General features: G+C 45.3%; 1 protein-coding gene across 1 annotated transcript in view; it reads left to right on the forward strand.

The window, feature by feature from the left end:
- Window positions 1-17238, forward strand: part of GPATCH2 (G-patch domain containing 2) — a 303764-nt gene that overhangs the window by 159122 nt on the left and 127404 nt on the right. Inside the window, exon 6 of the mRNA XM_082249587.1 lies at window positions 16353-16411. Within this exon, the coding sequence (XP_082105713.1) occupies window positions 16353-16411 (59 nt within the window). The remainder of the gene's footprint in view (window positions 1-16352; window positions 16412-17238) is intronic.

Genomic DNA, 17238 nt, shown 5'->3' on the forward strand with positions numbered 1-17238 from the left:
AGGATCATGGGTCTAACTCTTCCTTCCCTTCAGCTGAGATCATGTGTTCAAAATAAAGTTTTACTAAACCCAGGAGCCTGCATTCACTATATCTGGTCTCCTACAGTACACGGTACATAAAAATGCAATTATTTTAGTAAATATAAACTGCTAAATACCTTTTCACATCAGCAGTCTTATGCCCTCTATCAGTGTCTGGTTAAAGCTTGTAGGAGGAGTTTTCATTCTCCACTGACTGTCCTATGAGGCTGCATGACCCCTGACCCTCTGTCTGGACAGTGCTGATTGGCCCTGTGCTGATCACATGCACTCTCCCATGAAAAAAAAAAATCTTTAGCAATACACACCAAACTGAGCACGTGCAGAGTGACTCCAAAGGCTCTGTCTTATCAGGCGATGGTTTGGATACAGTGGAAGAAGGGGGAGGATAAGAGAAGACAGGATCAAACAGCCTTTTTACACAATATGGTGGATTAACCCATTAGGTTCCACAGTGAGTATAACAAGCATGCTTTACTGCATATACAGAGTGATTTTACAGTTGTGATGTGAGTTTAGTAACAATTTAAAGGCTTTTGGTAATGTGATTCATACTGAACGGACTCTGGCAGGAGTTTAAGCATTTTATACACTTAGGGCTCTTTCACACGGTCCGCCTCCGTAGGCGGATCAGTTCTGCTCAGTGGGGATCGATCCGCCGATCCCCGCTGAGCCGGCGATGACAGCTCCGTCCCCGCTTGCAGTGCGGAGAGGGAGGTGTCACAGCTCCCGCTGCTCTCTATGGGGGATTGGATGAGATCGGACTGCCTGTCCGCCCTCATCTGATCCGATCCCTGAACGGATGGAAAAATAGGGTTTCTCTAGCGCTCATTGACAGACGTAGTCCTCGGTGATACACCACCTTCGGGTTATGTTGCCTCCACAGGAGCAGGACTAGACAGGAAATTAAAAAGCTCTGGCCACACCCCAGGGGCAGTCCCAGAGGGTATTATATCCTCTCTCTCTCTGCCTCAGCAAATCAGTTATTTTCTGTCTAGTTAGGAGTAAGGACCTAGACACCTTGCTGGGATCTTAGGTCCTGGCAAGAATTTTTTCTTAAAGGATTTTTTTAGACAGCTTTTTTCTCCAGTGTTCCTGTGAGATCTTCAAGCAAGAAAGCTGAACTGGGCGACGGGCTGGATGTTGAGATCCGGTGGTCACCCCAGTTCAGCCTACGAGCGCGTGCAGGCCATAGCTCCGCGCTGGGTCGGCCGCGACAAAGTCCCATTAAAGGACTGTCCACGCGAGTTAAACGTCTCGCTGAAACGACAAAGACCATGAGTCACGGCGTCCGTATCGGTCGACAGCCCTCCCGCCCCGGTGGAGAGGGGTACTGTCAGGAGTTGGTGCCCGCCTGGTTCCGGTATGGTGAGTAGTATGTTCCCCCTTTCCCCCTGACGGGTTTTGTGGTGAACGCGGGCCCCTCTCTGTATGGTAAGATAGAGTCCCTTTCTATCCTACAACATGACACAGATCCTCCTACTTTGAGTGTGATTTTATGTGTGCAAAAAGCCAGGAGGCTTGGTTTGGGAGCTAACAATCTAATTGTATACATGTTTTAAAGATGTAATCTGTGGCATTCTGGGAATCTTATGGGTTAAGAATAAGCTACCTACCAGTCAGAAGCCACGGACATGTAGACTGCCTTCCTAATCAGATCTCCAGCTATTAGCAGGCCTCCCGAACGGCCATGCGGTCCGCCAGGGCCGGTACCGCCAACCACGCCATATCCCCATGCAGTGAGAGTGTTGTGTGCCCTGCAGCACACCGCTATTCAGTATGGGCCGCCGCCATTTTATTTTTGCTGGATCGCACGAGCCGCCATTTTGGCGTAGCCTCGTGTCTCCAGCATGGGGGCGGCCATGTTTGAGGTGATCCAAACACCTCGTGGAGCTTGGGGGAGGCGCCGGAAGGCGTACAGAGGGGCAAAGCCGCCTCCTTTCTTCCTGGGCAGCCAGCCAAAAGACTTCCTGTTTGTTAAAACAGCGCTGTAACCTGTTGCAGTTAAACTCTGAGCATCAAGTGGTGAGCCTGGGGCTCTATCTCTCTCTCTCTCGATCGATAGGGATCCCTAGCAGGTAACATTGAGGGGCTTTTGTGGCGCTGGGGGTCGAAAAAAAAAAAAAAAAAAAGTTTTATTTTTGAATTATATTATCCAGGAAGTAACTGGAGTTATCATGGACCCTGCCACACATATTCCCCCACCTGTTTCCCTCGAGGGGGCCACGGGACCCGCCGGTGCACAGAGTATAGAGTCATTTACAGCAATTTTGGAGTCTATGGTGGCTCGGGTGGAGGCGGCCTGTCAGGGACGGGGGTCAAGGAAGCGACCCCCGCCTACCCCTATACCATCTGACACCTCTGACTCAGATTCAGAGATGGTCACGGCAGTTGCAGGTTCCTCTGCAAGGGCTGTTATCCCAGGTAAAGCCCCCTCAGACAGTGAGGAGGACGCTTCTTCTCCTGCTATTATTCAGGAAGAAGCATTGGTGGACGCACTAGTTGTGGCAGTGCAGGAAACCTTAAAACTTGAGGCTTTACCGGCAGAGGCAACTGAAACAGAGATTCCTTTTGGTACTAATAAGCCCATCAAGACGATGAAGGCTTTTCCTGTACCTAAATGTTTCGGTATTCAGATTAAAGGAGAATGGGAGCATTCTAAACGTACCTTTACTATTTCCAAGCGTATTGCTAGACGCTATCCGTTTGAGGAATCCATCATTAAGAAATGGACGGTACCACCAGTCGTGGATCCGCCTATTTCCAGGCTGAATAAAGCCACGGTTATTCCAGTGGAGGACACTTCGTCCTTTAAGGATCCGGTGGATCGAAAGATGGAAGCAGAGTCCCGCACCATCTTCTCTCTGATAGGGTCAGCCTTTAGACCAGTAATTGTTATTGGTCTAGTTTCCCAGACACTTACGGAATGGGCGAAAATGGTACGCCAAGATCTTAGGGGAAAAGATATTCCCCAGGAGACATCTGATTTGATGGAACAGATTATACAAGGGCTACAGTTTATCTGTGACGCAGCCTTGGACACTACTCCCTTATTAGGGCATGCATCTAAGACAGCGGTGATCCTCAGACGTGTGCTGTGGTTAAAATGCTGGTCAGCTGACCTAGGTTCCAAGAAGACCTTGACAGATCTCCCCTTTCAGGGGAATCGTCTATTTGGGGCCAACCTAAATGAAATCATTAAGGATGCCACTGGGGGCAAGAGCACTTTTTTGCCACAGGCTGCTAAAGCTAAGGGACCTCGCAACAAGCGAGGACCTTTCTTTACCGCCCATAAAGGGCGCCCGGCTGGTACTAGCGGGAAAGGCAAGACTCCTCCAGGAGGGTTCAAGAAGGGCTGGTCGGACAAGCAAAGGACCAACCCAGCCAAACCCGAAGCAAAGGAGTACACAGCCTGAAGGTGCGCCCCCACCCGGTTTCAGGGTGGGGGGACGTTTTCACCGGTATTCAGGACATTAGATCGAGCATCAACCACTACTACCGGTGCGATTCTTCCCTTCCAACATTTAAGTACTACAGGAAGCGGTAGTTACCGTTCCTTGAATAGATCTTTTCCTTTACCTTTTCCTAAGATTAGTCCCGATACCTCACAGGAATCAGATCTGGTTGACCAGATAGGCAAGTAGCCTCTAGTCGGGTGACTTCGGTCCCTGAGGTTCAACCAGAAAAGATCACCCTTCCTGATAACAATCAGGTATCTGATAAATGTGTGGGAACAGAAAACGACCAGACTTTCTCGGAGGGTCGGGGCCAGATACCTCTAGGGACGCCTGGTTCAGATCCAATCAGCGCCAGTGGTCCTAGAAATTCTAGGCTGGCCTCCTCAAGCCGGCCTGGCCGACTTGGACATGTTAGTCGTAGACGTTCCGTGGGAACTTTGTCTCAGGGAGTGTCTGTGGTCTCAAGGACCAATTTACCATCATGCTTTACAGTCGCTGGGTTTAATGGCCTGGCCATTGAGACCCAAGTACTGAAGGACAGAGGTTTGTCAGCTTCAGTCATTCCTACCCTTATTAAAGCAAGGGAAGCGACTTCCAGCAAAGTCTATTATCACACATGGAAAACGTATATTGCGTGGTGCGAATCTTTAGGATTTCCTCCACGTACCTATTCGGTGTCTCGAATATTGGCCTTTTTGCAACAGGGGGTTGAGCAGAAGCTAGCCTTGAGCACCATCAAGGGTCAAGTTTCAGCATTAGCAATCTTCTTTCAGAAGCCTTTAGCTACCAAATCCTTGGTGCGGAATTTCATCCAGGGGGTGCGGCACCTGGCTCCTCCAGTCCGCGCGCCCTTACCGCCTTGGGATCTTAATTTGGTTTTGTCGGTTCTACAGAAACCTCCCTTTGAAAACATCAGGGAGATTCCCTTGCTTACTTTATCCCAGAAGGTGGCCTTCTTGGTGGCTATTACTTCTGCTCGCAGGGTGTCAGAACTGGCTGCATTATCATGCCAGTCCCCATACCTAGTGATTCATAGGGATAAAGTAGTACTTCATCCTAAGCCATCTTTTCTTCCCAAGGTGGTTTCAGATTTTCATCTGAATGAAGATATTGTACTACCTTCCTTGTGTCCTCAGCCCAAGCATCATCGGGAACATGTGTTGCATTCCTTAGATGTGGTTTGGGCAATCAGGGTATACCTGAAAGCTACGGAATCATTCCGTAACACGGATTCACTTTTTGTGATCACGGATGGCCCCAGAAAGGGTTTGCCTGCATCTGCCGCGACCATTGCCAAATGGATTAGACAAACGGTGGTACAGGCTTATTCTATTAAGGGTCAGAGTCCTCCGTTCCCTGTTAGGGCGCACTCCACTCGAGCGCTCAGTACTTCCTGGGCCTTTCGCCATCAGGCGTCAGTGGTCCAGGTATGTAAGGCGGCCACCTGGTCGTCGGTACATACCTTTACAAAATTCTATAAAATTGATGTGACGGCATCGGCGGATGCCTCATTTGGCCGCAAGGTTTTGCAGGCCGCAATTTGAGGAGACCGGTGGTCTACCTCGAGGGTTTTTTTCTGTTTGAAAAAAAAAAAAAAAAAAAAAAATTGTTTTCTCTTTTTTTGTTGAGTCTCATCATTAAGGATGAGCATTGTAAACTTCTAGTTGGCACCGGTTGGGCCTTCTAGATTGGGATTTGATTTCCATTTTCCCACCCCTCAGTTGTGATACTGCTCTGGGACGTCCCGAAGGTGGTGTATCACCGAGGACTACGTCTGTCAATGAGCGCTAGAGAAAAATGGATTTTTGTAAAATCTTACCGTAAAATCCTTTTCTCTTAGCTCATTGACAGACGTAGTCCCCGCCCCTCTGTTTTTTTGAGTTGGGTTAAAATCTCTAAAGACTGCTTTTTCACATAACTGATTTGCTGAGGCAGAGAGAGAGAGGATATAATACCCTCTGGGACTGCCCCTGGGGTGTGGCCAGAGCTTTTTAATTTCCTGTCTAGTCCTGCTCCTGTGGAGGCAACATAACCCGAAGGTGGTGTATCACCGAGGACTACGTCTGTCAATGAGCTAAGAGAAAAGGATTTTACGGTAAGATTTTACAAAAATCCATTTTTCCATCCGTCCAGATTTCACGGACAGGATCGGATACGGATGGCAGCGGGTGTCAGCGGAGATGTCTCCGCTGACATCCGCTGCCCCATAGAGCTGCATGGAGCATCCGATCAGATCCGCCTAAAAAACTGACAGGCGGATCTGATTGGATCGCCAGTGTGAAAGAGCCCTTAAACTATAAAAAAAAAAAAATATATATATAATAAATGAAAAAAGGTCAGTACATTTACAACTCATTGGCATCTCCCTTCACAGTGCACAGCAAAGCCCGTAATATAAAATGTCCACTGATGGGAATGACCCCCTACATCTATTCAGTTATCCCCGGACCTAATGAGCATTTAAGCCTTGCAGGGCTCTTATGAAAGATTGTTTTATTTGTTCCCCCCGGAGTGGGGCTTTAACCCAAAGTCAGCAATGACAGCTCCTGTATTTATATCCTGACAGGTTCCCTTTAAACATTTTTATTCCCCTTTCTCCCTTCTCATGCAGAAAAAAGCTGCGGGTAAACAAGCAATTTAAAACCAGAAAATAGCTTCTGCTTCTGTCGACACCTTGTTTATTTTCTGCACCAGATAAAAAGTTCAGTTTTCTGATATTCGTATCAAGATAAGTCAGTAAACAAGATTAATATAGTGTGGAAAGGGTTGTCAGCAGCCCTGGCAAAGGAAATAAGTTGCCTGTACATTGAAGACAGTGTAAACCGAATAAAAGTGTCAGCTCCTCCATGCGATAATGTGATCATGGACCTTTAACTAAGCATGACATAGGCAACACCGCGCCATTCTTCCAGCCGGGCTGGAGAAAATGGATTACTGTATTCTAGGGATAACCGGCCGCAGAAGCATGAAAACCTCATTTTCACATTAATCCAGGATGTTCCTCTGCGCTAAAACTACAGGTACATCATGTGGGCTTCAATTCACCAGCATGTAACCGCTCACTAATTCAATTGGAAGCTGATTTTGTTTTGTGTTTTTCTCCCCCCCCCCCCCCCCCCAGTTAGGATTTTTCTCTGGATGTCTTTCTACATTTATATGCATTTCCAGTAAAGCTGAACCCCAGGCAAAAATCTAATAAAATGCATATAAGGGGGCTGTTCTACCTGCCAAAAGATTTATATTTGTCCATCCAGTCCTGACTTTTGCACAGCTCTGCCACACACAGCAATTCTTTTTGGCAGGGAAAGAGACCTATGTTTTCTCTGCTACAGTTAAGTAACACTTACAGGTCTTGCCCCTCCCCCAACATGTGATTGGACAGTGAAAGAAGAAGCAACAGCTGATGAACTCCTCTCTCTGTCATGTTTCTTTCTCCTCCTGTTAGCTTGTTCTTTGTTACCACATGAGCACTGCAGGACAAATGATTGGCTCCTTGGGCTGCTTCTTATTTTAGAAAATATAACCTGCCATATACCTTTTCTCATCAGCTGTATATAACAGTCTTGTGATTTCTATCAATTCTTGGTGAAGTTTGTAGGAGTTTTCACACTGCGCTGAGCTGTTCTATGAGGCTACAGGGAACCTGACCCTCTGTCTGGACAGTACTGATTGGCCCTGTGCTGGTCACATGTACTCCCAAAAAAAAAAAAAAAAACTCTCTAGCGAAACACACCAAACTGAGCATGTGCAGCCTGACTCCAAAGACTCCGTCTTATCCGGACAGGTTTTGGAGTCAGTGGAGGAAGAGGAAGATCTGTGCATACAGGATCTAACAGTCTTTTTACACAATGCAGAGAATTAACCCCTTAGGTTCCACAATGAGTATAACAAGCACGCGTTACTACAGATACAGACAAATTTTACTGTTGTGGGTTTAGTAACACTTTACATTTGCAACTTTTAATAAACTGTATGTATATTTTTAATATATATATATAATATTTTTTTTTTTTTTTTGGGTAGCATGAGGAAAGGTAGACCCTCTGCCAAGTTTTTTTTTTCTGTCTGCATCACCTTCGGGGGGGGGGGGGGGGGGCTCACCCCTCTATGTCCTGGTGACCTGTATCACTAAGACAGAAAGTCGAAAGTTATCCAAAACTTTTAGACTGTCACCAGAGCAAGAGGTTGGTTAAAGAGGAAGTAAACCCTCCTCTGACACTTGTACCTATAGGTAAGCCTATAATAAGGCTTACCTATAGGTACTGTAACATGTACCGTTTAGGAGATATTTACCTTAGATGCATCCAGTGACGTCACTGGCGCATGTGCTCTGAAGGAACAGCCACTGGCGCCGTTCCTTCAGAACTCCGTGCCGTGACCGTCGGCTCCCGCACGCGTGCGCGGGAGTGACGTCACCGCGGCTCCGGGCCAATCAGATGGCCGGATGCCGCGATCCCGGAAGACGGGCGACTGGACATGTCGCCCAACATACAGCTAAGCGGGCGGCATGACAGGGGCTCGTTCTAAGGTAAGTATTTCATAATGAGCTAGTATGCGATGCATACTAGCTCATTATGTGTTTCTCTTGCAGGGTGAAAAAAAAAAAGGGTTTACAACCTCTTTAAAGGATCCCTTCACTGTAGGAGGATTTCATCTCTTGATCCTTGCGCAGACACTTCCCTTTCACTTGGTCCCATGGTGGAGACCAGGGCCGCTGATAAGACCGTACAGACGCCTTCCTGTACCAGGCCCAGGCCCAATAAGTTCAAAAGGGGAGGTTGGGGCACCTGCCAAGCAGGTGGGACAGTGGTACAGCTTTTTATTCTCCTTTTGCAGTTGCCCCCACAGTGCTGTTTGCTGACTGCACACAACTCCAGGCAGCTCCAGCCACATAAACCCCTGATCCACACTATACAGACCACAGCACCCATGTGAATGAGCCCCAAGACCTAAATCACACATAGAGCTTTATTTATTACCCCAGTACAGTTTTATCTTTTAGGCTTAGCAGGAATTGTGTTTGTGTCCACTAATAATAATAATTTTAGTGTATTTTTTGGCAAAAATATTTTGATATTTTTTATGGGGGGGGGGGGGGGGTAGGCTGTATGAGCCCAGTGATTTCTAGCCCTGGTGGAGACTACAATTGGCCTTGTCAACTTTTAGGGTGACAACTGTCTCCTAATTGCCCTCCTGTGCTGTCACATGCTGCCATGGTAGGGGCTACAAGCAGCTGTGCTGACAAATGTTGCTCAGGCAAGATCCAGTGTTGTCGCTGTCAGGAAGCTGGTGAGCCTACCTTGAAACTCCTTGTGTATGGGGTGACAACTGTCTTCTAATGGCTGGTTACTAAACCCACAACAGTAAAGTCAGTCTGTGTGATGGTGTTCACCGTCACTGGGAGTGAAAGACAGATAATTAATGGTTTGAATTGCTTCAAATGGAACAGTAATATTTGTTAGCAATATCTTCATATAGAAATATGAAGATTTAATCCTACTTTACACTGGGAGACGAAGACCGCATTCACGCTGAAGCGGCACGACTTCGGGGCGACCTGTGAAGTCACGTGCAGCGCGACTTTGGCACGACTTGCACGGACTTCACAGAATGAATGTCTATGCAAGTCGCTCCAGGTCGCCCCGAAGTAGTACAGGAACCTTTTTCTAAGTCGGAGCGACTTGTGTCGCTCCTATTAGAATGTTCCCGTACCACACAATGGACCGCGACTTGTCAGGCTGACAAGTCACCTGACAAGTCGTATTAGTGTGAATGGAGACTTAGACTGTTCTAAACCATTGCCATGAAGTCTGACTCCTAGATAATGTGTATTCCGCGTGCTTGTCTGTGAGAGAGAGACACAGACTGTCATTGGCAGACTTCCCTATTGTTTGTGTATTGAAATGGAATGTGGATTGTGCCTGTCCCATTGTTAAATGTTAATAACCTCACATTGTTCTGTCCAGATGGCTAGATAAGTAGTTTAGTTTAGGTTAATTATGTTCCTGTATACACTTTCATCTGCATATTATACTGTAATCAGGCAGAGGGGAGGGATTGTGTACACTGTATGGAAGTGTAAAACTCTATTTCTATTGGATTGCGAAAGTCATGTCCTATTCTCCACAAGTTCCACCTGGGCGTTAACCTTGTGGGGGAAAACTGTATAAGTCTGTTTCTTGTTCAATAAAGAGGTATACTTCACCCTCAATCTAGAGTCCTGTCTCTCATTGGGGAAGCTGCTACAAGGGATTGCTATGATCTTCATACTCCCTTGGATAATCACTAAGCTTTTGTAAGAGCTTGTGTAAGAGCTTGTTCCTGTTCTTGCTGTACTCTCTGGGGAAAGAGAGGTTCACCCACTGGAACCTGGAGCCTTGTCGTAGGTCCAGGGTGGGTAGGAGATGGCCATACCCCAACCTAGCTGCGGTGGTTCGTGGGGTCTGAGGTGGTTATGGAGTCAGGTGAAGTGCTTGGAGCCCTCGGGAAGCACTAGGAGCATCCGTCAACGGAGGTACCCGGTCGGGGTGCCGGTTAATCCGTTACAGTCTGTATATGCAGTAAAGCATGCTTGTTATACTCACTGTGGAACCTAAGAGGTTAATTCTATGCATTGTGTAAAAAGGCTGTTTGATCCTGTCTCCTCCCCTTCTTCCATGTCTCCTAATCATTTCCTGATAGTACAGATCTTGGGAACAAGCTGCACATGCTCAGTTTGGTGTGAATTGCTAGAGAGTTTTTTTTCTTGGGAGAGTGAATGTGATCAGCACTGTCCAGACAGAGGGTCAAGGGTCCTGCATCCTCATAGGACATTCAGAGCAGAATAAAAACTCCTCCTACAAGCTTTAACCAGATGCTGATAGAAGTCACAAGACTGCTCTAACTGCTGATGAGAAAAGGTATTTAGCAGTTTATATTTACTAAAATAATTGCATTTCCGTGTTCTGTGTACTGTGGGAGACCAGATATAGTGAATGCAGGATCCTGGGTTTAGTAACACTTTAAGGTTAAGTGAACACTGGAATTTTACTTTAATACAACAGAGAGAACCCCATGGTATACCAAAGGCTTTGCGTTACAGCATTTATTTTATCAATGGTCCAATAAACACACGCCGGGGGGCTGAACCAAAATTGCAGGCTATAACTGATAGCGATATCCGCTCTCCATTATCAGTGGGGCCCTCAGTTTGTTTTAAAGGATAGGTTCACTTTTAGGAGTATATTGCATGTTACACCCATATTTAGGGTGTAACACCACCATCAAAGCCCCCTCTCTGTGACAGCGGGCGGGGGTTCCTCTCCCCACACCTGCTCTCCCATTTTAAAAATGGGCTCTAAGCACACCGCCTGTGTCATACATTCACAGCAATCTGTGAATGAGTGAACTACAAGTCCCTTCTGCAGAAGAGGTGAACGGACATGTCGTTTCAAAGGACTGTGAGCGCGCTAATCAGCATGCTTGTAGTCCATTCACACGGCCTATAGCTCTGTACGGAGATATGGGCAACAGAGCTGTAGGCAGTGTGTGCAGAAGCCTGGCATTTCACCCTAGATCCACTGATCGTGGGTACAATGCTCTGCAGGCTCCTGGGAAAAAGTTAATAAATGTACATTTTTTTCCTGCCAAAATATGTGCGTTTATTATTTTCACAAAAAATATGTTTTTTTTTTTTTTGCATTTTCTAATGGCAAAGCTGTTGAGATATTGTAATATAACCTAATAAAAATATTGGCTAGTATGCAAATCTCATGAACCAGACGTTCATAAAAGTATCTGCCTTCCCCCATCCTCCTTATAGCCTTTTGTTGATTATGAGGATACAGGTCCTCTTTAGGATTTTGGCACTGTGGGGAAGAATTGAGACTTCGGCCTCTATAAACATTGTTTAGTTTTCCATCCTGTTTAGACGAAGACAAACAGGCAGTGCGGCTCCTGTGCAGCTATTTACACACAGCAGGAATGGCTCCGCAAACCGCCAAGCTGAACAAATAATGCTGTAGTAATTCTACAACGATTATGATTACAGCCGCGCTAGCAGACAGCTCCCTGGAAATTGTGCTGTGAGATGTGTAATTTTCTGCAAAGGAAAAATACCGATCTATGGCTCATTTCTAAGCAGTCTGGATATGTTAAAGTGCACCTTTGCAGTGCAGGGGGCCCCAAAATGAAGCAAGAGCCCACGGGAGCCAATCAAATAATCTCCTAATTGTTTAGGGAGATTGAAAGAGGGCTGTATAGGGTGCTGTTAGCCAGACCGGCTTATAGTCATGGAGACTTTAGAACCCCCCCCCCCTTTTATTTATTTTTTTCAGATTATCCAATATAAAAATTTAGCTGAATCAAAAAATTATTTTTTAATCGGAGACAGACACTTCTTTTTTTTTTTTCTTTACAGTTAAATGTTGGCTCAGTATTCAAAGAGAAAAAAAAGATCCATACCTTAGAAAATTCAATTTGTATTAAAATAATTTGGCAGCTTTAGATTTAATTGGAAATGATGGATGAAAAGAATTGCAAAGAAAAGTTTGCTGCAACACTTAAATCTAAAGCTTAATCTGCTTTTATGTTACCTCCCCTAGTTCTTCCTTTACCTTCTCTTCAACATGTTAGCACAATTTTTAAATAAAACCTTTAGGTTTTCATTATATACCTTATGTTAGTCCCAGTGATGACTGATCGTGGCTGGTGGGAAGGGCCAGCAGGGTGCTCTACACCGCTTCCTGAGGACACCACAGCACCCTGCTTCGGGCCAAAGCTCTTTTGGCCCTACTTCTTCTATGGATCACAGCAGCCAGCTGAGGCCCAAGCTCTGGAAAGATCCTGACTTTACAGTTGGAATCCACCCAGATGCCTAGACTAGCAGCTGGCTCAGCCTCTCAATGAGCCACTGAGAGCCTGGGCCAGCCGCTCCCACCCTCTCCACAGCCCTGCACTCCAGTGAGCGCCAATGACTGACAGATATATATAAATATACACTATATTACCAAAAGTATTGGGACACCTGCCTTTACACGCAGTTGAACGTTGATGGCATCCCAGTCTTAGTCCAAAGGGTTTAATATTAAAGCAGAGTTCCACTCAAAAGTGGAACTTCCACATATGTGTCTCCTCCCCCCCCCCCCTTCTGGTGCCACATTTAGCACCTTTCGGGGGGAGGCGGGAGCGGATACCTGTTTTTGACCGGTACCCTGTCCCCACTTCCGTCCGACCTCCTGGCGGCGAAGTACGTGAGCAGTCCGGCTCTCCTCCTTCCTCTGCTTCCTGGCCAGTAACCGAGCGCAGTGTGCTTCACTCATGCACAGTAGGGACCTGGCCTTGAAGCCGCAAGGCTTTACTGCCGGGTTCCCTTACTGGCAATGGCGGCAGCAGCATCGGACAGCTCATGGAAACAACGGCTGTGGTGCCAACATTGCTAGATTCCAGGACAGGTAAGTGTCCTAATATTAAAAGTCAGCAGCTACAGTATGTGTCATATTGGTGGGGGGATTATGGCGTGGGGTTGTTTTTCAGGGATAACATAAAAAAATGTTGGCTGCGTTTATCTGTGTGCAATCCAATTAATGTTTTTAAACCAAAATCTTAGTTTTGAACCACAAAACTGCTTTCATTATTCAGTGACAAAGTTTCTCATATACAATAAAATAAAACGAATATGACAGTTCCAGATGACTATAGTTCAATTACAGGCGGTCCCCGGGTTACAAACAAGATAGGGTCTGTAGGTTTGTTCTTAAGTTGAATTTGTTTGTAAGTCCGAACGGGTACATTTTTTAAGTGTAGCTTCAGCCAAAAAATGAATTTTTAAAGTTTTTGGGATAGTGTAGGGAAAGGTTACCACCCCTGTGTGTAGAAAAGGGTTACCACCCCTGTGTGTAGGGAAGGGTTACCACCCCTGTGTGTAGGGAAGGGTTACCACCCCTGTGTGTAGGGAAGGGCTACCACCCCTGTGTGTAGAAAAGGGTTACCACCCCTGTGTGTAGGGAAGGGCTACCACCCCTGTGTGTAGGGAAGGGTTACCACCCCTGTGTGTAGGGAAGGGTTACCACCCCTGTAATGTTTCTTTTGCTTTCTGTGCACCTCACTTTTTGTCCCAGAAAATTTTGGTTTGTTGTGGAAACAAAGGATTGGTGATAAAGCTTCCTAGGGGAAGATTTCCTCACACTTTTGTCTCCGTTTGTAAGTAGGATGTTTGTAACCTGGGGACCGCCTGTAGTAATGCAATAAGTGAAAAGAACTACTAATTGAACTGTAGTCATCTGGGACTGTCACATTTGTTTTATTTTATTGTATACAAGAAAGTTTGTCACTGAAGAATGAAAGCAGTTTTGTGGTTTAAAAACTTTAATTGGATTGCACACGGATAGATGCAGCCAACATTTTTGATTTTATTTTGTTTGCAGTTGTGGGAACACAATTATTTGGTTGCAGCCATCCTACACAAGGTAGACATGGGGACACATTAGGTTGAGGAGCGTGGGGATAATACATACCCGTTGTTTTTCAGGGGTTTGGCTTGGCCCCTTAGTTCCAGTGAAGAGAATTCTTAAGGCATCAGCATACCAAGACATTTTGGACAATTTTCATGCCCCCAACTTTGTGGGAACAGTTTGGGGATGGCCCTTCCTGTTCCACATGACTGCACACCAGTGCACAAAGCAAGTTCCATAAAGACATGGATGAGCGAGTTTGCGATGGAGGAATAGGACTGGTCTGCCTTGTGTTACTTTAACTGACAACACTGCACTCAAATTAAATTTGTCATTTTTTTCACAAAAATAAGCTTTCTTTTGGGGGTATTTGAGTACCACTCGGCTTTTTTTTTTTTTTTTTTTTTGTGTGTGCTATAAACGAAAAAACACCAAAAACTTTGAAAAAACACTTTTTTTTTTTTACTTTCTGCTTTGAAACATATCCAATTAAAAAACATTTTAAAAATAAAATTTCTTCATAAATTTAGGCCAAAATGTATTCTGCTACATGTTTTTTTGTAAAAAAGAATCCCAATAAGTGCATATTATTTGGTTCGCGCAAAAGTTATAGCATCTACAAACTATGGGATATATACTGGTGTACACTGAAATTTGTATTTATTTTTTATACTAGTAATGGCGGCGATCAACGACTTAAAGCGGGTTTGTGATAGTATGGGGGGGAGGGGGCAATCTGACGCTTAGTGGGAACCAGTGACACTAACACAGTGATCAGTGCTAATAATATACACTGTAACGGTATTAATGACACTGGCTGGGAAAGGGTCTATGGGCGATCAAAGGGTTAACTGTGTGCCTAACAATGCTTGGTGCATTCACTGCGTTCTCTTTTTACTAATGGATGTGCCGGTTATCACTCCCTGCTTGCATTGTATTGTTTTTTCTTTCGCAGAGCTCTGTCCTGTCATCCTCGCCGATCAGGGGGTGCCAGCAGTCCAAACATTGGCTGGCACCTGCAAATCAGCTTGTGCTGTGACTAATCACAGCACAGCGGAGGCCCCCCCTGTACCCGGAAGTGGCGGATCACCTATTCGATACATGATACATGCAGGAGAGCCGCTGTACGCCTACGTGAGATGGTCAGCAAGTGGTTAAAATGAAACTTACCCTAACTTACTGCGAACTGGCGGCTCTTTATTGTACAAGGGACGTCCATGTCTATTGTACAATAGCACACACTTACCTGCCTGTTTGCAGTTCTCTATTAAATGTACACTGAGCTGTGCATGTGCAGCCCAGCATACTATCCTGGGTCGCTTGGCTGTGCTGGACTGACTACCTCCCATGCACATAAGCAGGATGATGTCATTTTCAAGTGGGCCAACAATCCAGCGCCTGGAAGTTGCTTGGGGAGAGGGTGACCGTTTCACTTTAAGGGTCATTCACATGGACACAAAGCCCCATTTGTTTGGTTTGTTTACTAACTTTTGCTGCAAGAGTCGCCCTTCTTCCAGATGTTCTCCTGCAGTACTAGATGTCCATAGTCTGATGTCCAGAATAATTAAACCAACTTCCTCTGAGCCCAGGTCATCCTGGACCTACGCCCAGACTGTGACTGAGCAGTGAAAGGAGAAGCAGCACAGTGATGAGTTTATCTCTTGATCACTCTGCTCTCTTTTCCTGTTAGCATTCTTCGTATTACTTCTAAACTGCTTGCAATCAGTCTATAGAAAGTGAATGAGTACACATCAGCTATACTGACTGACCCACTAAGCTGAGTTTGACAGATACCCAGGGACGGGTGCATTGACCCGTTACATCCTATGTATATGCCAAACTCCGCTGTGCAGGTCAGTCTGTATAGCTGATGTGTATTCACATTCTTTGGACTGACTGCGTGCAGCTTAGAAGTGATAAGAAGATTGCTAATTGGAAATAAAAGAGCAGAGTGACCAAGAAATTACCTCCTCACGGTGCTGCTTCTTCTTTCACTGCAGGTACAGGAAGACCTGGGCTCAGAGGAAGTAGGTTGAATGATGCTGGTCATCAGGACATCTAGTGGCTGAAAAAAGTACTGCAGGAGAATCTCTGGATTGAAGGTACCTCTCGTATCAAAAGATAGTTTTATTATTCTATATTTTAATTGATTCTTCACTTTTTATCCTGTTGTTTTTGGCTGGAGTTCTACTTCTACTGGCTTTAAAGCTGTCATATGGCCTTGCTCGCTCCTTGGCAATGAAACAGCAGTTCTGGGTGTACAGATTTACAGGCATGCTTCCTACAAATGCTAAAGTGAAGAATACATTTCTAGAAATGCAGTATGTTTATATGATTTGTATGCTGTTATTTATTTGCTTGCAGTGATGTTTGTATATGGAGGATAGAAAGAAATAATAGCGATTTTGTATCTTTTTCTTTACAGATCAGCAGCCCCGGAGCAAGCAGTAACGATCGCCTTGTACATTTCTCCCAGGACCCCGAGTAAGTACAACCTTGGCTGTGATTTCATGATTCTGCTGTTGTCCCAGGACAAGTCTCATAATTTCTGTATGATATATGGTAGCCCATGCCAGTTCCAGGATGCAGGGCTTTCCTTCCGCTGCCATGATATCTATTCAGGGGGTTAGGTTTGCATGTTGGATCCTCTGAAACACTTTTACATTTCAATATTTGGATATAGTTATAGGTACTTATTTCATAAGTTCAGAAGTTGAACCCCCCCCCCCCCTCATGACCAGGCCATTTTTTGCTTTTTGGCACTGCGTTACTTTAACCACTTAAGCCCCGGAAGATTTTACCCCCATTCCGACCAGGGGGTATTTTGCGATTCGGCACTGCGTGACTTTAACGGAGAATTGCGCGGTCGTGTGACGCTGTACCTAAACGAATTTGGCGTCCTTTTTTTCCCACAAACAGAGCTTTCTTTTGGCGGTATTTGATCACCTGTGCGATTTTTTGATCACGCGCTATAAACAAAAAAAGAGCGTCCATTTTGCAAAAATAGCAATATTTTTCCCTTTTTTTTATATGAAATTCCCCCAAAAAAAAATGTAAAAATCAAAATTTTTTAAAATTTTCGGCCAATTTGTTTTATGCTACCTATGTTTGGTAAAAAAAATCGCAAAAAGCGTATTTTGATTGGTTTGCGCAAAAGTTATTGCGTTTACTAACTAAGGGAAAGATTTTTGTCATTTTTGTTGTTTTTTTTTTTTAACGCGTAATGGCGGCGATCTGCGATTTTTTTTTTTGCTGTGCTGCGACATTGCAGCGGACAGATCGGACCCTTGACTGACATTTTTGACACTTTT

Source organism: Pelophylax lessonae, assembly GCF_965119305.1.
Source record: "Pelophylax lessonae genome assembly, chromosome: 3".
Classification (NCBI taxonomy): Eukaryota; Metazoa; Chordata; class Amphibia; order Anura; family Ranidae; genus Pelophylax; species Pelophylax lessonae.